The sequence below is a fragment of the Microtus ochrogaster genome, unplaced genomic scaffold (genome assembly GCF_000317375.1).
Source record: "Microtus ochrogaster isolate Prairie Vole_2 unplaced genomic scaffold, MicOch1.0 UNK5, whole genome shotgun sequence".
In the NCBI taxonomy this organism is placed as follows: domain Eukaryota; kingdom Metazoa; phylum Chordata; class Mammalia; order Rodentia; family Cricetidae; genus Microtus; species Microtus ochrogaster.
Window position 1 is genome coordinate 1865310 of NW_004949103.1, and position 27247 is coordinate 1892556.

The 27247-nt window shown below is 48.2% G+C and overlaps 1 protein-coding gene across 3 annotated transcripts in view; it reads left to right on the forward strand.

Moving 5' to 3' along the window:
* Afap1 (actin filament associated protein 1) overlaps positions 1–27247 on the forward strand; it is a 119771-nt gene that overhangs the window by 44147 nt on the left and 48377 nt on the right. For all 3 annotated transcript variants that reach the window (XM_005365934.2, XM_026788657.1, XM_005365935.2), the window contains exons 2-6: positions 2732–2863; positions 3214–3308; positions 11558–11666; positions 16010–16221; positions 18693–18872. In XM_005365934.2, coding sequence (XP_005365991.1) covers positions 2734–2863; positions 3214–3308; positions 11558–11666; positions 16010–16221; positions 18693–18872 — 726 coding nt within the window. In that variant the 5' untranslated portion in view covers positions 2732–2733. The remainder of the gene's footprint in view (positions 1–2731; positions 2864–3213; positions 3309–11557; positions 11667–16009; positions 16222–18692; positions 18873–27247) is intronic.

The window sequence follows — 27247 nt, forward strand, 5'->3', positions numbered from 1 at the left end:
CTCCTTAGCAATCAGGGAAATGCAAATCAAAACAACTTTGAGATATCATCTTACACCTGTCAGAATGGCTAAAGTCAAAAACACCAAGGATAGCCTTTGCTGGAGAGTTAATGTCTCTTATTCAGAGAGCAGAATTCAGTGTCAAGGTACGAAAGGAGGATTGGAAGGACCCCTCCCAGTGTGCCTACTGTAACCCTTGGTTGGGCTCCTATTTGGATCTGAGTGGCTTTGGCCAGGACTCTCCTCCTACCTCTAGATGGTGAGGCCGTGCTGTCTCAGGACTGCAACAGGTGGCCCCAACAAGCATGGGCACTCTCATCCCCCTGATCCCCTAGAACCGTTGCCTTTCCTAGTGAGCCAGGCAGGCCATGTGGTCAGGTGTGCAAGTGTTTAGCATCTGTATTCTAAGAAGGGCATTCTCGGTGTTTGCCCAGGAGTTACCTCTCAATCGTCCAAGCGTCTCACTGCTGTGCACAGACAGCTTCTCCAGGTCAGAGTGGGACCTTGCTTCAACTGTGCCCCCCGACTCTTCCAGCCCAGTCTCCCTTTGCTGTGAGACCTGACTGTTGTCCCTGTAAAGTACTGTACCCCCTCTGCCCTGCTGTCTTATAGACAACCCAGACATATCCAGTACTTACTAAGAGCTGAACAAGATGCTAAGGGTCCTCACAGTGACTTGAGTAGGCACAGCTTGCCTTTTCCCTAAGAGCTGTCAGTGGCTGCCCTATGCCGTTCCTGCAGTGCTTTCTGTATGGACTGTGCTTTAGGATTCTAGAGGTAAGCAAAGACTAAGCTGGGTCTCAGCAGGTGATGAGGCTTTGCCCACTGTGCTAGGTCACTGGTCCATAGCTAGAAGTTTAAAGATACTTGTTAATTCATTAAACATTAGTCAACAACACATATTAACACATAGCAGATAGGTTTAGGAAAAATATCTTCATTTACTAGAACAAGGCAAGAAGAAAGAGACATTGTTCACTCTGTTTGCTGGTGTGCTTGACATTGGGCTCAGTGGAAGACAGCTGGATTCTCATCTATATTCAGACTGAGGGGAAGACATCCTAATGAAGGAAGTAACCTTGATTGACTAGATAGCCAGAAAGGGGGGGGAGGGCGTTCAGTGACCTTGACAGAAAATGGTGACGGCTCTCTTTGCACCGTAAGCTTGGTGACTGGAGTTTCTGATGCTATCTGGCTCTAGACCACAGGAGATGTTGTGAGGTCACTACATTTCAGGTTGTCTGTCGCCCACACTTGCTGTACGGTACCTTAGCTGTGCAGGTGACATTGTGCGGTACCTAAATGCTCTGTTTCTCAGAGTCACTCCAACCTTATTAGAAAAAGTCTTGGGGGTTGTCACATTCACGGTGGCTGACACAGACTCCAAAATTCCTAATGGAACCTCAAAAAGGTCGTTGAAAAAAAAATAAAAATAACTATCAACTGATTCCTCAGAAGTGATGAGTGCAGTTAGCTTGTTTGTGAGAGGCGTCTGCGAAGTGCTGGCTGGGTAGACCTGGGGGTGGCTCAGTGCCTGCCTAGCACCCAGGAGGCTCCAGCTAGTGGCTGAGAAGAAAAGAAAGTGTGAATGAATAGTTGTAGCTGGCCCGTTATTTGTTCAAGTCAGGTGACACAGGGGGCTCCAGGCTCTGGCTCCAGGCTCTGTCATTTCTTCTCCAGACCAGCATGCTGCCATCTGCAGAAGGGCTTCCTGAGCCACAGCAGGGGAACAGGCCAGTCTCAAGGGTTGAGACTTGATACAAGCAATGGTTTTTACTACCTGAGTAGTGTCAAGGATGTTTTAAGAGTGCCCTTCACCAGCTGTGAAGAACACCATGCCATTAATGAGGCTAGATGCCCTGTGCTTGAGGCTAGGTGCCAACATTTGAAGCTTAGTGCCAGTGCTTGCGGCTAGGTTCCAGTACTTGAGCTTAGGTGCTAGCACTTGAAGCTTTGTGCCAGTTCTTGAGGCTGCGTGCCAGTGCTTGACATGTGTATGCATGCAGTTTCACCCTTATGTTTATTTGCCCCGTCATTGTAGCAGCAGGAAGATAGGGTCTTACAGTTGTGAAACTCCTGTGGGCCTGCCAACCCTGCAAAGGGTTTTGGAATGCTCTAGAGCTCACATAATCAGTTAGAAGTTGCTGATACAACCCTGCATTCCAGTCTTGTGCAAAATGTCAATGTCTGCCAGCATTTTAGCTGGAAGGACTTGGCATTGGGGGGGGGGGTGTTCACCACCCGAACTTGAACTTTTGCTGCCCTGACACCTAGTATCCTTGCTGTAGTGTGTATAGCATCCCTGTCGTACTGGTGATGGAAGCAGCTCAGCAGAGCAAGTTGGGGCTGCATGTTAAAACCTGTGTGCTGATGGCTACTTGAAAACTGATGTTTTGAACTCTGGTCTCTTTCTGTGCACTGAAATTCAGCATCAGGCACTGACATGGAATAATGTCGACTCTGGGGCTGCTCCATGTGTTGACTTTGGCTCTGGCTCTTCTCCAGTTGAGCTTTGCTGCCTCTAAGTGAGGGTGAAGGAGCCATGAGTGGACTGTGTGGGAGGATCGTGAGTTTGCAGTGGGCCTGGCTGAGCAAGCTCATTTCTCGTGCTAGAATGCTTCATCTGATGATCAGACTGAAGGAGAGACAATGGGGAGAAGCGCACACTCTGGATGACACCTGCAAACCCTCAGCCTAAGGAGCCCCTTCCTCCTCTCTCCTTTCTTTCCAGCAATGGAAGAATTAATAGTTGAACTTCGTCTCTTTCTGGAGCTCCTGGACCATGAGTACCTCACGTCAACTGTCAGAGAGAAAAAGGCCGTGCTCACCAACATCCTGCTGCGAATACAGTCATCATCCAAGGGTGAGTCTTGCAGCCTGCAGGTGTCCTTGGTCCAGTCCTAGGCTTCCGAACCCTTGTTAATTCCTCCGTGTTTCTAAAGTGTATTCATTTGTTCTCTTCCTTCGTTTATCCTCTGACACTACCCACTTCATAAATTCTTCTGCACCACCTCTCCCTCCCCTTCCTCTCTGTCTGGCCTGGTCATAGGCAGACCCTTCACGGTTACATGGAGAACCATGATGCCCCCTTGTAGGATTACTGTAAAGGACCAGAGAGAATAAATGTTTGCACTGTTCTCTAGAGGGCTCAGGAAAGGCTACTGTTGGTGTCCTCCTCCTCACCCGCATCTGTGGTTTTGTTAATCCCTACAGGCTTTGAAGTGAAGGACCATGCTCAGAAGGCAGAGGCCAACAGCCTGCCAGCACCTCCCCAGATGCCTCTGCCTGAGATCCCTCAGCCATGGCTGGTGAGTTGACATCTTTTTTTTTTAAATTTTATTTATTTATTAAGGATTTCTGCCTCCTCCCCGCCACCGCCTCCCATTTCCCTCCCCCTCCCCCGATCAAGTCCCTCTCCCTCATCAGCTTGAAGAGTAATCAGGGTTCCCTGACCTGTGGGAGGTCCAAGGACCGCCCACCTCCATCCAGGTTTAGTAAGTTGAGCATCCAAACTGCCTAGGCTCCCCCAAAGCCAGTATGTGCAGTTGACATCTTACCCACCATCCACACTGCCCCCGAGGCCTGGGCTGCTCATGTACCTGTCAGGCCTGTGATGGAAGCCAGGCCTGTGATGGAAGCCAGAAGGTGAAAGGCTTTTCTGTGCCTGAGGTGCTCTTCGGAGTATGTTCCCAGGGTCCTGTAGCTGCTGATTAGAGAAGGAGCTCTTGTTTCTTTGTAGAACCCTGGAAGCACAGGTTCTTAGAGATCTGTTAAGACAGATGGAGGGGAATCAGAAGACGCAGCAGGCAGAACCATGCCTGGAGAGCCCGAGGACTCCACCCTCTTTCTGTGTGACCTCTGATATTCATTGCTGTACTCCAGGGTGAAATCTTGCTTTTTCCCCCAAGAAAAAAATGTGCACATTCCAGAAATGTACACTCAGTTGAGTTTATGTATTTCAAATGGGTTTAGACTCTCTTTTTTGCTATGTTTTTTTCCAAACTGGGGATGTCCTCATATGCCATTGCCATCTCCCTTCAGCTCTTTCTGTATCTTTATATTCTGCAGCTTGCTGAATCAGGGGAATTTGACTTTCAAGCAAATGATGGCAAAGTAGTCACTTGGTTGCTTCTTTCTACATTTGCTGTGTCAGGTGTGGGATTATCATATGTTTCATGGGGTGCATAGAGGTTGAGACAGGGTTTCTTTGTGCTTTTCTGACTGTCCTGGAACCCTGTAGAACAGGCTGGCCTCAAACTCACAGAGATTCGCCTGCCCCTGCCACCTGAATGCTGGAATTAAAGGTGTGCACCACCACTACCTGGCTAGATCATCTACTTTTTTTTTTCTGGCAGGGTCTGAACCAGAAGATGCAGGATCATGTCTTGTCTGTCTCCATGGCCATGTTTGTTCCTCATGCTATGACCCATGATGCCCCTTGCACAATGCTGTTCCTTTCTCTGGCTTTACTTCTGTTTATACAGACATTTGAAAAGCTTAACTTATGGTTAGGCAGAGTGAGATGTTAACGGCAATAACGAATACTACTAATAAACAGTAATTATAACCATGTACGCTAGTAAAAGGGATTTAAAACTTAGTGGTTATTTACAGAACTTTGTACACAATGCTTTTGATTGGCTATAGACAACTAAGGTGGAAGAATGTGGTAACCAAAGATGAAGGGATAACTGTTATTTCATGCAATCGCTCTTGGTGAGGCTTCTTAAAACTCTCAAAGCATTTTAGAGCAGTGGTTCTCAACCTGTGGGTTCTTCAACACCCAAAGGGATGCCCCTTTCACAGGGGTCGCCTAAAACCATTGGAAAACACAGACCATTTGCATTATGGTTCATAACAGTATCAAAATTACAGTTATGAAGTAGCAAAATAATTTTATGCTTGGGGATCCCCCAACATGAGAAAGTATCTTAAAGGGTCACAGCATGAGGAAGGTTGAGAGCCACTGCTCTATGGTATGTGAGGGCTGTGACTACCAATTTTTTGGAGAAGGTTTTTGAGGATATGTGACTTATTCAGGTCACTTGATGAGCAGGAAAAGCAAAACTGTTATGGGGCAAGGGCCACAGGTGGGAGGAGCCTGCCAGGCTTGGACCTGTTCCCTGAATAGGCTTCAGCACGTCCGTGTGCCATGGGGGGGGTATGGAGGTCAGAGGGCAACTTGCAGGAGTCATTTTCCTCCATCCAGGATGTGGGATCTAATTCAGGTCATCAGGCTTGAGAGTATTGTCTTCACCTGTGGAGCCATCTTGCTGGGCCATAAACTTATTTTTAATTATTGCTTTCTTTTCCTTTCCTGTTGTAGAAGCTTTCTGTTATTATTGTTATTATATCATTTACTATTTTTAGCTACATGAACTCATATTCCAAAAGTAATTCATTCAACAACATTAGTATTTTTTACTGGTAGTTTGTTTCTCCAAAATATAAGCTGGATGGAAATCAGTGGTCCACTGTTTTCTGGCTTAAATGTTCTGATTTAGACTTGTCTTAAGCCCGTGGCACTCTGTGGCAGGCCCACGTACCGTGCCTTTCATTCCATCGTCATACGTTGTGTCTTGGGGAGCATTTTAGGATTGTGGGGGAGGAGTGTGCACCTAGACGCAGGCAGGAGAATGGCGGAGGCTGTAGGGGCTGCCTGACTCCTCCTGTGCAGTGTCCAGCTCTGACCTGGACTGCATGTGCCATGGGCTTCCTGGAGGGACGGAATCCTTTGGGTGCCAGTTTCAGAAGAAATGTTCTCACTGATGGGTCAGTACTTTGGGCCATGGCGTTTCTGTGGACTTCCCCTCCAATCCAGTTCACCCAATGACAGTTGGGTACATACTTTAGAGAAGAGTCTGCTGGCCATGAGTGTTTAGCATCGTGTGGCCATTAGTCTGGTCATTTGCAGAACTGGATGATGTCTGTGTCAACCCATGACAGTTCAGGGCTTGGCTAAGACACTCGAGGACATTTTTATGAGGGGTTTTGAAAGATAGGTCCCCGTCTGTAGCCCAGGAAGACTTTTCACTGTCTATAACAGGCTGGACTGGAATTTGTAATCCTCCTGCCTCTGCTTCCCAATGCTGGGCTCATAGACACACTCCAACATGCCTTTCTTAGGGTGTTTAGTGAAAACTGAGTTTGTCTGTCAGTAAACTCAGTTCAGTTTGCCTTGAGCTAGCTTTCGGCCAGCTCACTAATCTTGACAGACTGACTTTGTGGAGAGTTTGCCTCTTGTGAGGTAAGGATGCAATGGGAAGGAGGAGACCGTATGGGGCAGAGGGGATCCCAGATGAGGACACAGACCCAAGAGTGAGCCAGATGTACCCAGAACTGTGTAGTACGTGTAAGCGGGTAGATGCTGGGGCTTGGGTGGGCAATGTTCAGAGGCGGCCACAGTGCTTGGCAGGCTGATGGGCAGGAGCTGTGAGTTTATCAGGAGAAACATGATGTCTGTCCTCATTTGCTTTCTGTTGTAGTGGGGAAAGGGTTTCTCTGGCTTATGTGTCCTGATCATTGAGGGGGGAAAAAGAACACAAATCCCAGCATAGCATGTGAGTTATACCAGTTAGAATAATTTCCCATGTCGTAAACTGCTATAGTGCCCTGGTTTTTGCCTTTTTGTGGCGTGTAATGTTGGATATCACCTTCTGCTTGTTGTGGCGTGTAACATTGGATACTGCTTTCTGCCTGATGCTATCAATACCTGTTGCTGTGATAAAATGAGCATGTTGTTTTGAGGGAATAATCTGGAAGACTGGAATCTTCAGCTGGAAAGCCATTGGATGCTCAGAGCTAATGTGGCCTTTCTTGTGGGAGGTTGGCAGGTGGTGAAGAGTTAGGTGGGCAGTGGAGGCTCTGGCTGGAAGCAGGGGCCAATCGAGAGATAATTTAATGAAGGATCTATGTATGGTTGTAATGCTCATAAAGAAACAGCATCCAGGTGACTTCAACTTTCCCAGTGATGTATGGAACCTGGAATTGAAGCCAAATGAAAACCCATTCTTCTCCATGTTGTTCTCTAGGAGGATATTTTACCACAACAACAGAAGCGAAGTTCATTACTACTTAAGACTACTTAAATAAGAATTCTGACCCTTTGGGACATCCTAATATGCCAGCTTTCTGCAGTTCCTATCTCTTGCCGTTTTTCAAGTAAATTAAAACTAAAGCATTTGAAGATTGCATATAGCTTATGTTTTCTTCTTTCTTTCCTCTCTCCCTCTCCTTCCTCCCTCCCTTCCTTTTCAAACAGGCTCTCACTATGTAGCCCTGGCTATCCTAGAACCCAAACTCACAGAAATCTGAAGCCAGGCGGTGGTATCGCACACCTTTAATCCCAACACTCAGGAGGCAGAGGCACGAGGATCTCTGTGAGTTTGAGGCCAGCCTGGTCTACATGAGCTAGCTCCGGGACACGCTCCAAAGCTACAGAGAAACACTATCTTGAGAAAAAAAAAAAAACAAAAAAAAACCTCGCAGAAATGTGCCTGTCTCTGCATCCCCAGTGCTGGGATCAAAAGTATGTGCCACCACACCCAGCTTCTTCCTTTCCTTTATTACTTGCTTCCTAATGCCAGCCAAGGGTCAGCTTTGTAACATAGATGCTGCTCTCAGAAGCCAAGGGCATGTCCGTTTGTTCTCAAATTGCCTCCAAGTAAACATGCCTGCAGCCCACTGTGGGCAGGCCGTGCGAACTGCAGACTTCTGCCGGATGGATATGCTTCAGCAGCCAGTGCAAGTGCTCCTGGGAGTTCTTGGGTGTGCTCCTGAGCTTGCCATGTGAGGGTGGGGACTTCTCAAGCACACATGTAATGTGCAGCAAAGTTGGAATGTACTCTAGTGCCTCACATCAGGGAAACTACAGTAAACCAAAGCAGACATAAGTGTAATAGAGCCAGCTCCTTGAAGAGCTGGGCTTTCTGGACAGCTCTTGGATTTGTTTCTCACTGAGGTGTGCAGCTCTTGAACTAGCTGTGCTTGGTTTGCTGCGAGTGCTGAGAGGTTTGGGTGGGCAGGCACTTCTCTGGAAAGGGATTCCCCATATGTGTTGGTGTTGGCTGCTGCCTGTGCCAGTTCTGTGATGATCTGTTTTTGCTTCTGCTCCTCACAACACCGCTGGGTCAGCAGGGTTCTGTGATCTGGATGAGAATGTCCCCCATAGGCTCGATTTTTAGGGTTTCTTTTGCTGTGAAGAGACACCATGACCATAACAACTCTTATAAAGGGGAACATTTAATTGGGGCTTATGTACAGCTCAGAGGTTTAGTCCATTATTGTCATGGCAGCCTTAGTGTGATGGTTCAGTTCCTCCCTCCCCCACCCTTCTCTGCTCAACATCAGGATGGTGAATACTGAGGGGCTCACATCTACCACTAATTCTAGCGCCAAAGTCCCATGCCCTCTTCTGCCCTCTGCAGGCACTGACATTCATGACACACAAAGGTACATGTATGTTCACACACACATAATTGAAAATGAAATAATTTGGACTCCTAACAGTGGAAATAACTAGTAATAATAGTATTAAAATTGCCCAGTTTTAATACTTGGGGAAGTGCTTAGTCTTACTGCAACTCAATATGCCATGTTTTGTTGATATCCAACATGGCCCTTTGCTAGACAGAAGCAGAGGGGAAGTGGACTGCGGAGTGGGAACAGAGTGGTGCTGGGCGGAAGGCACTGGGAGGACAGGAGGGAGGGGAAACTGTAGCCAGGATATAAAATAAACAAATAAAAATTTTATTTTAAAAAAAGACAGAAAAAACATAGCCAAAAAGTGCTAAGTTTTATATTAAAAACGTAAGCTATGCAGACACATGTAAGAAAGGCAACTTTGTGTTAGCACTTTAGGTGAGCAGCCACCTGCCTTTGTGTTTCTTAACGAGAAACACTCAAGAAATCTAGAAAGAGGTCAGAGCCACCATATTCTTCCACTCATCAGTGCTGATGGGGTTTGTCAGCTCAGTGACTCCTAGCCATGCTGCGTTGTGTGGAAGTGCGTCTGAGCATCGTTCCTTCTGAAAAGATACCCTATTATTATTGTTTGTGTGTGAACGTGGTAAATGTGCCACAGAATGCTTGGGTGGTCAGAGGGCAAGTCCTCTCCTTCCTCTGGGGCTTCTGATCATACTTGGCTTTTGAGGCTTGCACAGTGTACTGGTTAGGGTTTTTGTTGTTGTCTTGCTATTTATTTATTTATTTATTTATTTATTTATTTAGGTTAACTTGACATAAGTTGTGGTCATCTGGGAAAGGGAACCTCAATTGAGAAAATGCCTCCATAAGATTAGATTGTAGGCAAGCTTTTAAGCCTTTTTCCTGATTGATGATTGATGTTGAAGATTTCCAACCCTCTGCAGATGGTGCCACCCCTGGACAGGTGGCCCTGGGAAGTTTAAGGAAGCAAACTGAACAGTCATGAGGAACAAGCCAGTAATTAGCATTCCTCCATGGCCTCTGCATCAGTTCCTGTCTCCAGGTTCCTGCTCTGTCCTCTCTTCATGATGAACTGTAGGCTTCAAACGAAATAAGCTCTGTTCTCCCTAAGCTGCTTTTGGCGATGGTGTTTATCATGCAACAGGAAGCAAACCAAGGCACCTTCCAAGTGTGCTTACGTGCTGGACCATCTCACTGGCCAGAATTCTTCCTTTGATGGTTGTTTAGATTTTCCAAGAAATGTTTGTTGAACTTCTTAGCTCGTTTTATTTCTCACTGGCTCATAGGATCTTCCTGTTGCGTTTCTAGAGGTGGGACAGTGAGATCTAAAGTGTGTTTCTGACGGCTGTGACCTCGATGGCTTGTCTGCATCTGTTCACAAACCCCACCCAGTACACACCGGCCTTTCTCACCTCCTTCCTACTCACACTCCTTGGAGGGAGGTCTGACCTGTTTGCACACCAACATCAGTTTGTCTCAGCTCTTTGAGACAGTCCGGAGTGTGAGCAGTTGGTTTGACCACGCTCAGAGGAAGGTGGAGTCCCTGCCTTCTCATGCGCGAAGCAGCTGCAGTATTCCAGGCTGAATGTCTAGCTTCACCCAATGCCAAGCACAGCATGTCAGGACCCTTCTTAGGTCAGTCCCCTAGGGAGGACAGGAAGACTTTGGGTGAGCCAGCATGGGCCCTGGGACAGCTCTGAAGTAATCCCCTCCAGTGGGTGATAGCTGCCTACAAAGGTGGCCCTTTAGCTTGTAGGTAGATGGCAGGATGGTGACCACCCAGGGAGCAGGGGTAGGAGGGATTGGAGGTGTTTCTGCAGGGAACTGGCCTAAGTGGCTAGGTAATAGTATTCTGCTAGCCAAACTGGAAATCAATCCTCTCTCCAGCTGCAGGAGGAGGAGGTAGGGTGGGTGTGCAGTAGCCATTAGTCACTCACAAAGGATTCTTTGGACTAAGAGTTAGTGGAAAGTGATGGAGTCACATTCTGGAGGGTTTACCTAAGCATAAAAACAAAGCCCATGATGTCAGTGGAGCGGTGTCCGAGCTGGAGGGAGCTTGCCACTTCCTGATTGTTCACAGAACATAGATAGTGTGAATCAGCTTTGCACAGAGGAGGGGCAATGTTAGAAAAGGTCTTTAACAGATGCCAGGGTGTCTGGAAACCCAACTAGGGCAGGAGCAAGTCTGGTTCTGAGCAGCATGCTTTAGATTCTAGGCCTTGCTCTCTGCATCCGCATAGCATGAGGCGACTCAGTAGCATTCCTGCAGGGCTCCCTTCCAGGCTGACCTCTGGGACCTGTGAACAGCCAAGCTGGAGTGCATTGCCAGGCAGGGAGCATGGTTCCTGGACAACCAGACCTCTTTTCTTCTGTCTTTTTCTCTTGGTAGAAGGACCAACAAGAGCGAGGATCAGCAGGGTCCCATGGATGTGCAGAGAAGGGGCTGGCATGGATTAGTGGCTGGGAAAGTTCGGGAAGAGAGGATCTGGGCTACATCTTGCAGGCTGGTAGGATCTGGTTTGGGCTAAGGAACTTCCTAGCTCTTCGATGGTCTAAAGTTGTGGTGCGGATAGTGGAACAGCCAGAGCTCGTAGGGAATTCTGATGGGATGGTTTAATTAAAGAGCAGACGCTGCCTCCAGAGAGTGGCAGGTGGGGGGTGGTTCAGGACCCGCACTGCTTTCGCCCCATTGCCCCACCTGAGAGGAGGCCTGGGAATGGGCACACACTTCCTCTGTGTTTGGTGCTGTCTGTGGGGGCACTCAGCCATGGAGTGTCTGGCAGGCATTATGAGGTGAAGAGGAATACATAGATCCTGTCTCAGCTGGAGAAGGCAAGTGTCAGTCAGCCAAGATGGATTTGGGGACAGGCTTCTGATGGCTTACTTTGTGCCAGTAGTAGTCAGGTGAAATGTGCCCTGGTGAAGGTGGGACTCCCTTCAGGTACTGGTGGAAGCTGAGTGATCTGTGACCAGCCAGGGTGAGGCTGGGGGGGATGGACGTGAGGAGGAAAAGTGGTGCAGGTCCTGGTGACCTTGAACTTCTCTCTAGAGGAGATACTGGATCGCTTTCAGCAGCCATCCTAATCCAGCACGGTTTTCCTTTCGCCCTCAGCCTCCTGACAGCGGGCCTCCGCCATTACCAACGTCCTCTCTGCCAGAGGGTTACTATGAGGAAGCCGTGCCGTTGAGTCCTGGAAAAGCTCCAGAGTACATCACCTCAAGTGAGTGGCAGCCACCTGCCAGGGTGGTCCCTTCATTCACAGGAGTGGTGGTGAGCCAAGGCACTGGGTGTGGAGGAGACAGGGTTAAACATCACCACAGAAATGTGGGCGCGATAGATCTGGGACCTAAGGAAGGCAATGAATATAGCTTGTGGTTAGTCAGGCTCAGAGGTGCCTTGTGCCACAGAGCCAGGTGTGGGCAGACGAGGTTCCCTGAGGTTGGGAGAGAAGCGGTTCTGTGGCACATTCCTTTGTGCCCCACCCTGGCCTCTTTTGGTCCTCACAAAGCACAGCCCTGCAGGCCGAGGTTTCTCCCAGGCTGCCTGTTGGGTGCAGGCTCTTCTTTTGTGATGAGTCGAGCAGGTTTTACTGGACAATTTTTGTTGAAGTCATGATCCTCAGGCTCCTGATGCCGACCTCAGTAATGTTCCTTTTAAACCCAGACGCACACTGGCACCTTCTCTAACACCCCTGGAATTCAGGTGTCATTACTAATGCTGTCCTCTCCTCTGAGTGTCAGGTCCTAGTGCCCTCTCAGCAGGATGCTGAGTGGAGCATCTCAGTGTGTGCTCAGGGAACAGATGGATTATGTAGGAAAGAGAGTGGTTACTGATTGGGGTCGTGAGGTCTCCAGAGCATTAATAGGCCCTGCCGTGTTTTCTCCCCTCTTCTGTCTTCCTGTGAAATCATGTGACCTTACCTGAAGCCTCTGCTGCATAGAAACTTGGCACTTTTCTCTTCCTTTCTTCCTTGGTGAAAAGTTTCAGTAAAGCAGCATGTACTGAGATGTTGGAAGGTGACGGTGCTGGGGGCTCAGGAAGGGAAAGCAGCCAGCGCAAGAGCAGCCTGGGTGCCGCCTGAGGACAAGTGCCTTTCCAGGTTCCCATCCAGCCCAGACCCCTGCCCCTGCACTGTGTACACCATGACCACTGGAAACCAGAGGGTTGCTCTGTTCTGCAGGGTGGTCACTTTAGACTCCGGCACCTGGAAGCTTACAGGCTGTAGTTTCTCCTTTATTTAAAAAAGTGCTTGGTACAGGGTGTGGTGACCTACACACCTTTAATCCCAGCATGCAGGAGGCAGAGGCAGGTGGATCTCTGTGAGTTAAAGGCCAGCCTGTTCTACAGTGAGTTCCAGGACAGCCAGGGAGATTACAGAGAAACCCTGTCTCAAAAACAGAACAAAACAAAAAAACAGCAACCAACCAACCAATTAATAAATACATAGAAAATAAAAAAATTTGACAGAATGTATTCAAGTGATTCTGAGCATCCACTGTGATGACACTAGGTTTATTGGCAGACATGAAAGGGAAGTTTTTCCTGTCTTGGACTTCTTTCTTCTATGAGGGCATTTCCCAGCCTTCCCCACCTCCCTGCCTTCCACACCTTGGATGCTACAGGCAAAGTGTTCTTTTGCCTGGAGGCCTGTGGAGTTTTGCCCTGAGAAGCTGCATGTAGCCTGTGCTGTAGGGAAGCCCTTCCTAGGTTGCTGTGACAAAACACTTGTGCTGCCAGTACCAGAAGACAGTGCAACAGCAGAGCCCGCAAACCCGGGGAAGCCGCAGTGACCAGAGTCATCCTGTGTCCCTTTGAGCAAGTGTCTCACCTCAGTGTTACCAGTGACTTGTGATGTGGCCTCAGCAGGAAGGCACAGGGTCTGCACTTTTCCTGTAAAGTAGGGACTGGGAGGCAGGTGGCTGAGCCTGTGTCCGCTGCGATTCCATTAGAGAAGGAGTGTTACGAAGGCCTTACAGAAGTTCTTGAGGGAGTGACCCCATACATGCCATAGCAGGGGAACAGTCCTGGGGAAGTCTACTGGGCCAGTCTGGTGGGCTGGTCATCAGGAAGAGGAAGCCCTGCTCGCCTCCTCCTGTGCTGCCCCAGGTTGAGCCAGTGAGCTCAGCCGGTTTTCACTCAGAGCTGACTTACCTATCTCCTAGTACCCACTGTCTGTTCTCTGCATGCTTGCTGAGCTCTGGTGCTCTAGGAATTGAGGTGAACCCTGAGAACCCCATGCTCTCCAACACGTTTGAGAATGATTCTTCTTGACTAGAAGCCTGGCTGTGTCCACTGGTGGTCTTGATTGGCCCATGCAAGACTGTGTGACCTCTTATGCCTCCACCTCCTCTTGACTCTGCTTCAAGCTGTGACACCCTATGTTCCTAGGCTCATCTCTAAAACTCCTTTCGTTGTTATATACTTACTTATTGAAAAGAGTATAAAAAGGTCAACGGAGGGTACTTGCCCTCCAATCTGATGACCTGAGTTTGATCCCCAGGACCCACATGGTGGAAAGAGAGAATGAACTCACCAATTCAGACCTCCGCATGTGTACCATGGCATATGGGCCTCCACAATAAATAAGCAGAATAATTGCTTAAAACTTTTTAAATGTCCATGTTCACCCAACACTCCGCCCTAAAGCAAATTGTCTTTGTGAGGCTCCTAGGGTGGGTTGCAGCACAGACTAACAGTCCTGCCCACTGCCACCGGCCCCGTGCTGCTCAAGGGCTTCCACACCATTGCCAACACCAAGTAGCCACATGCTCTGGAAACTGTGCTGTTTTCCAGGGTGCATTTGCTTCTGGCACTTTCCTCAGACTTCTGGCTGACTGCCAGGAGCTTCTCCAGGAGCTGGGTAACAATCTTGTTCTCCCAATGTCTGATACATCTGACTCTTAGTTCCCTGTATCTGACAGCATGGGCCTCTCTAGACGGTATTCTCTCCTCCATCATACTGGGGACAGAGACCGTGTTCTGTCTCTGCCCTGCCCTACAATGCCCACACAGTCGTAGGCTTTGGGCCATTGAAATGTATGTAAAAATGGGGGGGTGTTCAAGGCTTAATTCCTTAATTTTAATAAAAATGAAGATTGATATGTTCCTTTACATGGCCACCATGTAAAGAGCGGGTGTTGGGCAGAGGGAGACATTGGGAACTGGTGTGTAGGAGGGGAGAGATGAAAGAGAAAGGCTGCTGCTCTGAGGGTAGCAGGGGGAGCTGGCCTGTTTATCACTCTGTGCCTGGTGTGTACAAACTGAAACCCTCATTTCTGTATCCTGGGCACTTCTCAGACCATGTGGTCTCACATCCTCTTTATAGTCCTGTCCCCACACTCTGGCCTGCTACCACTCCCCAGGTGATGTGTATGTGTGCCACTTCTACTCCAGCCTACCTCAGGCCTGAGTGTGCGAGTGTCCCTCTGAAGGATCTGCATGTGCGCTTGAACCTCTGACTGTGCACCTAGCTGTCACATGCGACAAGATGGTCTCACTTCCCCAGGCTCACAGCCTGACCTGGACGGCTGACTGTGTGCACCGCGAGGAGTCTGCTAGGCCGTGTGCGGTGTCACAAGGGTCTCGTGGTTATGTCGGTGTTATGTCGGGTGTTACATTGGCCTGTTCAGGCTGCTGCCACAGATCACCCCCAGTCCCTGGAGGGTGGGATGCTGAAATTCTTAGTTTATCTATCTCAGAGGTGTTGCCTTCTGGCTTTGTCCTCAGTCCTGTCTTGATAGTGTCCCTCTTTCTGTCTTTCTCTCTTCTCCCTTCCCTCTTTCCCTTGCCCTCCTTTCTCACTACTCCCATGGGATTAGGACTCCACATGTATGGTCGTAGCCACATTGGTAATAGATTTTATCTTAAGTATAACCCCAAAACCCCATCTCCATATGCAGTCATGTTAGCCTGCAAACCTCAGCACACGAGTACCAGAGAATCACCCTTGAGCCCATGATGTGGCCTTTGATATCAAGGAGTGTTCTCTGGGAGAAGCTTTGAGCTCAATACTAGTACATGAACACACGTTATGTCAGCAGAGAGAGAGGAGATGGGGGTGGCTTGTGGTCTATGCAGAGAGCCCAAGGGAAGAGAGAGCAGGAGGTGTGTGGAGAAACTGTAATCTGAGCTGATGTGTCCTTGTGTGAAGGGCATGCTGTCAGAAAGATGGGGCAAATCCCATCCCAGCTCCAAGGTGACCCTCTGGTGGATCCTGAGTGTTCTGGGTCTGTGGGTAGAAGTGTCAGCAGGCAGACTTGGGGTATATTTAATACCAGCCAGATAAAGAGTAGAGACCCTATATGGACAAGGTTCCCAAGTGGCCACCCGAGGCAGAGTGTAGCTAATACTGCCATCAGCGTGACATCATCCTGTCTATGTGAAAGAGTCTAGAGATTTTAAAAATAAATCTCCATGTTTAGTGATTGCATTTGAAGCATTTTCTTGAGTTTCCACTGTCCGAGTCTTGGAGTTTTCATCACTGGAGGTCACAGGTGTTAGAAATGTGTCCATGTGAGGTGAGTTGTGAGGTCTGCCCCTCACCTCTGCCCTTTTCTCCTATAGATTATGACTCTGACGCCATGAGCAGTTCCTATGAGTCGTATGATGAAGAGGAAGAAGACGGAAAAGGGAAGAAAACCAGGCACCAGTGGCCTTCGGAGGAGGCCTCTATGGACCTGGTTAAAGACGCCAAGATCTGCGCCTTCCTGCTGCGCAAGAAACGGTTTGGCCAGTGGACCAAGCTGCTCTGCGTCATCAAGGACACCAAGCTGCTGGTGAGGAGCCCAGCGGGGCTGTGCCGTTGACAGTACTTCCTGAAGTACAGGATGGCAGCTGGTGCATGCAGATGCTACCACAGGGGAGGCAAGCACCAGGGGCAGGGCCCAGCCCAGCCAGGCTGGCACCTCTGCAGGGAGGGCTCATGGTTGCCCCACACCCAAGTCCTTCCCATCCCGCTGGGCCTGTGGCTTGTGTCAGTGGAAATGAGCAGTGTTGAGACTTGCCAGAAGCTGCAAGATAGACTTTCTCATTTGTAGTGAGTCAGTAAATTCCTCCCAGCCAGGTCACAGCAGAGGCCTGGAGCCTGTGGAGGCGCCTAGGGGAAGGCAGAGGGAAAGGACATTCTTTTGGAAAGCCTGCTTTCCAAAAGAAGTTTTTTTCTTTTGTTTTGTTTTTGAGGCAAACAGGAAGGTGGAGTAAGTCCAGAAGCAGGGTGGGGAAGGCACAGAACTCTGGCCACACGTGTTGTCCCCTAGGGATCTCCAAGAAAGAGCAGCCTTGGAGACTGCGTTCCTGCATCCCCCCCCCCCTTTCCTTTAGAAACCATGAATGACTGGTCACTAGGTCAGGGGCTTTACTGCACGGTTTTTGCCTTTTGTCTTCAAATTAATCTCAGGAAGCAATTGCTCAAAAGTGAGTCATTAAAGCAGAAAATCTGAGTTTCTGTTTCCGCACATTTAGCGGAGCAGATAACACTGTAACAGAGACCATGGTGAATTATGGGTGTCTTACTTGCGTAGGCTCTGAGGGCAGGGTATGTGCTTCATGTTTTTGCTCAGCTTTTTAAAACAAAGTGCATATTTTTTCCACATGTGTGGCCTGAATTTCTTCCAAACATAGGATATGCCAAAAATGATGCCATCAGGGATTTTAAAGCATGAAAATATTAACACAGCCCTTATTTATAATCTGATGCAATAGCTGCAAGATGGTGACATGCTATATAAAACATTTTCAAATGAATTCAGCTCTCATGTGAAAGAGAAGTTGCATTCCCCATGTAGGCGGCCTCAGGGCTAATGCAGGGTCAGTGTTTTGGGGCCCAGGTTCCTGGTCCCTGTCTCACACCCATTTGCTGTCTTCCTCCTCCCCTGCTTTTTTTCTGCAATTTGACCTCCTCTGAGATCCTCTCTCTGCCTCCATGATGGTAATAACTCCTACAGCTTAATTGTCGAGGAAATAAATAGAAAATGAGGACACCATGCGAGATAAAATGCAAGATGAAACTTGGCTTTTTATTTGATTTTGGCTTTGTTTTGACAGAGTCTTGCTATGTAGTTCAGGTCAACCTCAAACTCATTATGTAGCCCAGGCTAGCCTTGAGCTCTCAGTCCTCTCTCCTCCATCTCCTGAATGATGAGATAGATTATAGGCAAGCATTCCCACACTTGACTTAAAGTTGTTGTTGTTGTTGTTGGTGGTGGTGGTGGTGGTGGTGGTGGTGGTGGTGTGTGTGTGTGTTATTTTCCTTCAGAAATAAACCATGACTTTACTATTCAGGTGAGAGAAAGCTCGCTTTTTCTTCCTTGAGCATCCTGCCTGACCTCCTGTGGCCATCCTGTCCCAAGAACCTCTGCTACCAACCTTATCGACTCCATCTCTAGGCCTTTATTTCCATGCCCAGACAAATTTGCACCCACCCAGGCAGTTGCCCAAGACTGAAGCACTCATTCCATAGCTGATGGGATAGCCCTGGGAGAGCTGCCTCCATTGAGGGGACTCTGAGACCAAGTCACCCTTCTTCTCCAGGGCCTGCCAGTATCTAGTGCTGAGAGAGTCAAGGTCAGCCTCTCAGGGCACACCCAGTATGGCCTTCCAGCTCCAGGGCCTGTGGGCTCCCTATGCAATTCACTTGAACCGAGTCTTGCCTGTTCACCCTTCCTCAGGCTCTTAGTGGCGGCCCTGGAAGAGTCTTGTCTGGAGGCAGCCTGGGCTTGCCTCTTCCAGGATCTCTAGACAGTTCTAGAGTAACAGGTAGTTGTGAGCCAACTGATGTTGGGAACCAAGCTTAGGTTCTCAACAAGGGCAGTGTGAGTTCTTCAGGGCTGAACCATGGCTCCAGCTCTAAGCATCTTCATCATTGCACTAGCTGCTCACAGTAGGTCTCTGCAGTCGCAACAGATCTAATAGTCCTTTTATATACCTCATATTCACATAAAAATAAGTGTGGTTTTATGAAGATGCTTCAATATATAGAACACAGGCCAGATCAATGTCTTCTCAGTAATGGGCTAGATGCTTCATAGACCTCAGCTGAATGAACATACACTTGTGTGTGCCAGATGCAGGAGGAGTGGGTAGGCAGCGGATTGTCCATGTCACACCTGCTAGCTGGCTGCTGCATTATCCTCTGTCCCATTGCCTCCTGAACCCCGGCCAGCACTGCAGGTTTGGTTGTGCTGATTTTCATCATTATTTCTGGTAGCGTGTCCTCATGGCATTAATTGGTCTGTTGTGTTCCCTGCAGTGCTATAAAAGTTCCAAGGACCAGCAGCCCCAGATGGAGCTGCCGCTGCAAGGCTGCAGCATCACCTACATCCCGAGAGACAGCAAGAAGAAGAAGCATGAGCTGAAAATCACCCAGCAAGGCACCGACCCACTGGTTCTCGCCGTCCAGAGCAAGGAGCAGGCTGAGCAGTGGCTGAAGGTAGGCCAGCTGCCATGACACCGAGCCCCCTTTACTTCCAGACCTCTTCATGGGCTCTTGTTCATTTGATAGATAATTAGTCAAAAACTCAGATAGATTCACCTGGGATTTATGCCTTTTTTAAAAAAATTAAGTTACATTTTAATTTTGTACACACACACAAACACACACAGAGTGAGTGTGCACACACACACATGCACACACACATGGCATGGCGTGCATATGGAGAGCAGAGGACAACTTGTGAAAGCTGGTTTTTTGTTCTGCCCATGTGGGTCTCCGGGATTGAACCTAAGTTGTCAGGCTTTGTAGTAAATGTCTTTACCCAATAAGCCATCTTTGTGTTTGAAGTTTTGGTTGTGAGTCTCAACCTTTAACAACAGAGCTATTCCTTGTTTTGTTTTTTGATAGTGAACTCATTGGTAGAATCTCACTCTCCTGACTCCCACCTGCGGGAGGCTGTCCATCCTAGGAGGCTGTCCATCTGTCCTGCTGCTGTTGTTTTTAGTATTGCTTTGATTCATCTGCCATTCCCAGAAATGACATTTAAATGAGGGACCTTCTTACTTTGTACTGTCTGGCTTCTTTCTGTCCCTCATTCTCCTTTGGTCTGACTTATTTCTTGGTCTTGTCCAGTTTACTTTCATTGTTTCTGATATGTCTGGTCCCTCTGCTGCTGCGTTATAATTTTGGTCTCAGAACCTGTCTTATTCTGCTCAGGCTGCCCTGCTGAAATGCCCCAGGTAAGGCGGTCTGAAACAGCAGCTGTTTATTCCTGGGCTTTGGAGGCTCGAAAGTGTAAGTCAAGGTGGCTGTAGCTTTGGCCTCTGATGAGACCTTCTTTCTGTCCTCAAGAGAGAGGCCACCTGCAGCCTCTTTTGGGCTGTACTGATGGCACTAACCCAGCCCATGAGGGCTCTGCCCCACAGCTTCATGGCAGTTTAAATGCTGTGCCTCCTACCATGGCTGTGTTGGAGCTTAGGACATTGTCCATAGTTTTAAGCCCTGAGATTTCTACCTGTTTCTTTTTCAATTTGGAAAGTCTCTTTTATAGTTTTAAATTTCTCTTAAAACGCTGGTCTGGTTTTTACTTCTGAAGGAGATGGACATGGTGGCTCGTACCCTGGCCTTGCAGGAACTTGGAACTTGTTCTCTTGTCTATTGTATCTGTTCTATACCCATACTGGTCATGGTATTTGCAAAGAGAATATCTTGAAATAATACTTGCAGCAGCAATATTGGGAACTTCTCATATAACCATAAACCACCCCTTTAAAGCAAATACAATTCCGTGATCCCTTTGAGTTTCCACGTTCCATGGCCCTGGGCAGTGATTCTGTAATGGCAGCTGCTCCTCGTGCCATTAGGAAGAAGCTGGGCATGTCTGTCTTCCCAAGGTTCTAGTTCATCATGGCATGTGGTGAGGACAGGGTTGGAAGGAGGTGACATGTGCTTGGGCATCTATGACCATGGTTCCTCTGACATACAATTTAAAGACTCCTTTCCCTCACTGCTGTGACAAACCCTAACAAATGCGACTTAAGGAAGGAAGGGCTTTCCTCTGCTCACAGCTGACATTGTTGTCCACCTTGGTGGTATAGCAGAGATGGCTGCTGGTGCTCAGTTCACTTTTCCCTTTTTATTTGGCCAGAGGCCTCCAGCCCATGGGATGGTACCACCCACATTTAGAGTGAGTCTTCTCTCTTCATTAATCCATCTAGAAACATCTCCAAACATATGCCCACAGTTGTGTCTCAGGTGACTCTAAAACCTGGCAATTGACAATGAAGATGAACACACACCATATCTGGGGAACCACGAACCTCGATTCCCCATGGTTCCTAGGAGCACACAGATTCCAGACCCATGAAGATGCTTGGTTGGCTGCCCAGAGAATCACACAGAGGTGGCCTGTTTCACTCTGTCAGCAGTGACTGTGGCTTTCCTGAAATTTGTGACACCCAGATGGTTGGGGAGAGTTTTTTTTTCTATGTTCCCCTCCTGCAAGCCTCAGGCTCAGGAATCTCTCCTGGGGGTTTGTGTAGCCTCCAGACTGAGAGCTTCACCATGCTGCTGGAGCTTCGGAGCCTTCCGGGTTTACAGAGGGTTCTCCATCTCATTGACTCATGCTGCCTCTGTGTGCATGTGTGTGTGCATGTGTGCGTGTGTGCGTGTGTGTGTGCATGTGTGTGTGTGTGTATGTATAGTGTGAACGATGTATGCGATATGTGCATTTGAAAGCCAGAGGACAAGCTCAGATGACACTCCTCAGGTACCATCCATCTTGGTTTTCTGAGATAGGACCTCCCACTTGCGTGGCCTAGAACTCACAGAGAAGGTTAGACTGGCTGATCAGCGAGCCTCGGGGAACCATCTCACTGTCCCCACAGCGCTGCCGTGACAAGCACACAAGGCTGCACCCAGCTTCTTTATCTGGGTCCTCAGACTTACTGTCCCAGACACTCATGGTCTCTGAATCTCCTGCCACTATTGGTGGTTTGATTTGACAATGGAGAAGTTGGGTCTCAGGCCACATGCTGTCCTGTTCTGCAGGGATCCATACAGGTGTCCGACGTCAGGTTTTCTGGTTTGACCGAGTGACCGACATTTCACCCTTGTCTTTTTTTTCCTTTTCCGTGGTCTTAGCCTGTCTGTTCACTGAAGGAGCAAGGGCAATTGTGGAGTGAGAAGCTTCTGGTGACTGTTTCTTTCTCTGAGTTCCTTTCCTGGCTGTCATGGCTGGTGCTCACTGTTCCCTATGGAAAGCTTGGTAGGACCATCCTGAACTGTGGATGGTCCTTACTCACCCTCGACCCTGCAGCCTTAGACACTCAGCCTGCTGAGCTCCTTTCTGAGTGCGGCACATGAAGTCACTCTGAGTCCTTGAGGAGCTGGCAATCAGAGAAGTGAAACAGCCTGCTTCCAAGATGCTGATGGAGCGAGATAACCTTGACTTCTCCTTCCCTGTGCGTGAGCTGCTTCCAAGCCGAGGCGCTTAACTAATTATAGCGTGAGAGCTCCACTCATGAATGGAAGCTAATTGCAGGAATTTTAATTTTAGTGCATTTCTTACATGCAAAGTAAATAATACAAGGCAGATAATCGTTTTCGGAAAAGTTTGAATTGATTACTCTACTTAACATTTGTGCTATTATTTCTGCAGTACCAGAGCCTAAGAAGTCCTCAAAATGGAAGTCAAAATGACTGTGGAGCACTCAGCTCCAATGGGGTGTCTGGATCACCCCCTCAAATTTGGGGAACATTGTGGAAGAGAGGGGGTGGGAAGTGGAAGATCTAGAGGGGGGTGGAGGGGCTCACAAGGCCCCGCTTCTCCGTGAGGATTTCTAGGTGAGGTCTGCCAGTGGGGAGGGTGTGATGCCATGCTGGTTTTTTGAGGCTCTCTAAGCAGTTGATGGCTACCTGGGGCAGAAGGGATGCCTTCTCCAGCAGTACCACTGATACCGCTGATACCACCGATACCATGACAGTACCTGTGTAAGTTACTGTGCATCTTTCTGTGGCTAACCCTGATTATGTTCATTAGGACACAAGAAAAAAAGATATGGAAGGAAAGGTGCTAGTTAGGAAGAGAAGGGACGTCGAATAGGGGAAGAGAGGGCAACAGGTGACTATGGTAAAAATCTATTACATATAAATAGTAATATATGCCAATAAAACAATGAAAGTCAAGCAACAAAGGGGTTTCCGTCATAGGATTTTAATTGTCCAGCCTAGCAGATCCTAAGATAGTCTAGTTTCTTCCAGATCCAACATAAGATCAGCTCCTTATCAGAACCATTATTATTATTATTATTATTATTATTAGTGTGTGTGTGTGTGTGTGTGTGCGCGCACGTGCTGTGGTGTGCATGCTGAAGGTCAGAGGACTACAGTAACTTTTCGTCTACTGTGGGATCCTGAGATTGAATCTGGCTGTCAGGTTTGTGCTCTAGGTGCCTTTACCTATCGGCTGAGCCACAGGTGATAGAGGTTTTAAAAACAAGATTCTGAATAATTCAGATTTGTTGGGAGCCTAAAGATCTTTTCTTTTCTTTCTTTCTTTCTTTCTTTCTTTCTTTCTTTCTTTCTTTCTTTCTTTCTTTCCTTCCTTCCTTCCTTCCTTCCTTCCTGTCTTTCTTTCTTTCTTCTTCTTCTTCTTTTTTTTTTGTATCTTTCAAAGGCTTCAAATGCCGCCCTGTGCGGATAGGATTGAGAGACATCCCTCCCCTGCTTAACTCTCTCTTCTCTGGGAACTTCTGTTTTGTGCCTAGAACCATGATCTCCCGGTTCTAGTGAAACAGTGGCGTATATGCCTGGCCTCTTCATTCATTCTTAGATATGAGTCTCCATCTTGTGTCATTTCCCTTTGCGCCAAAGAACTTGGTGTTTTGTTTTAATGTGGGAAGGGCTGGAAGGATAACTCAGTGGTTAAAACACATACTGCTCTTGCAGAAGACCCAAGTTCAGTTTGAAGCACCTATACCAGGTGACTCACAGCTGCCTGTAACTCCAGCTCCAGGGGGATATGACACATCTGGCCTCCACGGCCATCTGCATCATGTGCATATAAACACACATAGGCACACACAAAAGAATTTTTTTATTAAATCAAAAATGTTTGAAAGCTCATTTCCTACATTGCAGGCCTTCTGAAAATGGATTTCCAGGTAGTGTGAAAGCCACTATCTTGTTCTTCTTCCCGAGAAACCAACCCTGTCCACAGCCATTGTTCCCATGTTTGATGTCACTGCCTCTGGGGTCTCTAAAGTTGCTTTGTTCTTGGACTTCCAGCAGGTGACCCTCCCTGCGGTATTGTGCAGAGGGTCAGCCTTCCTGGTCTTTGTCTTTTGTCCAAAGGTTGCTGTCTTTCATTAGCTTTGAAGCAGCTGGGTCATTGTCCTATCCACGGATGTCTTCCCTGTCTCCCCTCCTTTGGCAGCTCCATTATATGCATTCTCTCATTAGGTACTCCCACAGACTTGGGGTTCCCTGTGCTGCAGCAGCTCCTCACCCCTGTGGCCCTCCAGCTGTGTGCTCCTCATGGTCTCTCCACACTGTTTTGGAAGCTTCTGGCCCACTGTGTCCTCATGCACGCGTCAACATGGATGCTAGCTTCCATTCCAGCACTTTCCCATCTTTCTCTATATATCACGTCTGTCTGAAGTCCCGTCTGTCTGTGCGCCACCCTCCACTTCATGGGCTGCTTCAGCATTTCTGTCATAGCTATTTTAGTGTCTGCTCATTCCAGCACTGGGGCCATCTCTGGGATTGCTTCTGAAGGGGAGTCTGTATAGGCTTTGGAGTGAGTGGAAGGACACCGCAGAGACTGCCCTCTGCCATTTCCCCAGAGTTGCATGGAATCCTGTGAGTCTCTTGGGCACAGTAGAGTTGGGGCCACGTTGCTTTGATTTGTGCCGCTCTTGCCTTCAGAATGAGTGCTGGGTGTTCACAGGGGCATGGCTGGGGACTAGAGAACTGGCGAGGGGACTGAGGTCTGTGTGTGCTGTGGACAAGTGGCCAGCTTTCTGGAGCAGCCTGTGGATCTCTTTAGGTCTAGCCTGCCAGACCTAAAGCCTGTCTGCTTCAAGCTCAGCCTCAGCTTGTGACTTTGGAAGCTGGAACCGTCCTGGTGAACACTCGCTGTGCATCTGGAGCTCCTTGGCAAAGCAGGCACCTTGCACTAGCATGTGCCTCCTCCCTGCCTGCCTTTTGGACCCTCCTCACCCTCTCAGGGAAGATGGGAAGGGTGAGAACCAGCTCCTGCAGGCCCTGGGCAGTTGAGTTTGGTTGGGTTACCCTGCTGTCCCCTTCCCCTATCTACTGCCAGCCAAGAGGGCAGCTGCGGGGAGCCTCTTTTCTCCAAGACCCCTTCATCTTTAGGGTTTCCTTCACTGTGCCTTCTTGGTAGCCCTATGCTCAGATGGCTTTGAAAAGTGCTATGACTGTGTTTTTGGTTTTGAGTTTTTTGGTTTCTCTAGTTTGTTCTGTGTTGTCAGGGTGAGGATGGTGGTTTTATGTGCTGTTCTGTGTGGTAAAGTTGAAATACCTTGTGCCTTCTTCATTGTCTCAGTTCTTTCAGTTATGTAATAAATAAACTTTTCAATCAGCTCATTTTTTTCTCCAATAAGACTTATTTTCAACTTTATTTGCTTATTATTTTATTTTTTAAATTCTTTTGTTTTTTAAGACTATGTCTTGGCAAGTAACCCTGACTGGCCCAGTATTACCTTCACTGACCCAAGATATTGCAAAGGCCCCAAGAGCACAACTTAGGGTCCCAGGCTCCTACCTGGGCATTGAGTCTGTGCCTCACATGTTCTAAGGACATTCTCCCACTGGGTGACCCCTCTGTCACTGTGAGTCCCTATGGAAACGGTTTTCCACTCTCTACTAGGAATTGTTTTATAACCAAAGACAAGTATCTCATCACCCAAAACTACTGTTATCAAAGCTTGTTCTGAGACATTTAGAAATAGGTTTAATATAACAGTTGGAAAGTCCTTGCTTTTACAAAGTCTGATAAACACAAGGCAGCATTTAACCAGCACAGGATATTGCTCACTCTTCTGCAGAAAGCATCACCAGAGCCATGTATCCTATCTGCCTGTTACATCCATCATCCACAGTGCTTGCCAGAAGCCTGAGTGTGTGTGTGTGTGTGTGTGTGTGTGTGTGTGTGTGTGTGTGCCTATCCGATACATAAATGTACATGCATGTAGAGAATGCAGACAGGAGCCTCTGTGCAGAGGTCAAACACAAGACAAGAGCCAGCATTCCCAGAAGCAACATGATCAGGTTTCCATAAAAATGTGCAGAGGTTGTGCTTCTGGGGTGGAGGGCTTGAGTTAAAAGCAAACAAAATCACCACAGAGTATTTTGTTGTGTGGAGGAGCTGTGATTTTCCAATTCGTATCCCGTTCTCTTAAGTACACGGTGAACTTCTCATACTGCCTTTTGCATAGACACACGCTAAGAAGTCTGTTAAGTACCCTGAGTGGCAGCATAGACACACGCTAAGAAGTCTCTAAGTACCCTGAGTGGCAGAGCCTCATTTGTCATTTTGGAGGGGACCCCACAGGTGCCTTTTGAAGATGCTGAGGACAGTGAATGAAGCAGCTGGACTTCTCTCACTGGTGGGGACCCTGTGGGAACAAGAGCCACCATGCTCACTTTCTCTCAGGTGCTTTCTCTGTGGTCTGGACAGGTTGGTCTGGAGCTAGGGGAAGACAGCGTCTCACAGTGCCAAGGCGCCTTCTGTGCTCTTGGCCTGCCCCAGGTGGATGTCACGTGCCCATCCCAGCACTGTGTGTCACATGGCTCTGCTCCTCAAGGGACCTGAGTTCTAGCTGGGAGAGAAGGGAGTCACTGGCACTCCGAGTGTTTTGAGTGTGTGAGGTGGACTCCTGGGAGCTTGGGAAGACGTTGTCATGAACCAGCGTTGATAGCCAGGTGTCATCGTCTTCCTTAGGAGGGCTCGGCCTGTCTGGAAGAAAGAGGTTGAAGTGTGCATATGCCAGCTGGTTTTTCTTTTCCTATGCTTTTATATTTTGACACTGGGGCAAAGGACTAGTGGACTTTACCACATGGTTTTTGCTTTAGTGACAGTCTCTATTCTGTTCATGTTTTTCCTTGGTTCAGTTAAAAAATATAGAAAAATCTCAAGTTTCATTTTCCTTATTTGCATATTTTTCCTTCTAATAAGACCTTCAAAGTTTTTTTTGCTGCTAGGCATAGTGGCACATAACCCTTAATCCCAATTTAGGAGGCGGAGGCAGGCAGATTTCTGTGAGTTCAAGGCCAGCCTGGCCTGCATAGTGAGCTCCAGGACAGCTAGGGTTATGGGGGAGTGTTTCAGTCCATTTTCTGCTACTGTGACAAAATGTCTGAGTGAAACACTTTGAAGCAGTGCAAGCTCAGTGTTTCAGTCCATTGTTAGTTGGCTCCATTGCATTCAGGCTTATGGCAGGGTCAACAGTCACGGCAAGAGCCGATGGTAGAAGAAGCTGCTTACTTTGGGATAGTTAGGAAGAGAGTAGTGGGTGGAGGTGAGGGGCACACTATCCCCTTCAAGTCAGTGACCTAACAATTTCCTCCTACTGGCCTCTGTCACATATGGCCTCTGGATACATTTAAGACAGCCTATAGCAGGGGGCTGGAGCAGGATGCCTAGACGAGAGAGGAGGCTGCCTTCTGGGGGATGAGCTGTACGGAGTCAAGAGAATACACATCTCCTCCAGGGGACAGCACACACGGAGTCACATGGGCCCGCAGGCACGTAGAGAGTTCCACAGAGTCACATAGAACATAGACAGGCAAAGCAAACACAGAGTCAGATTGGCACACTTGCACAAACAGACAGGCAGACACACACATAC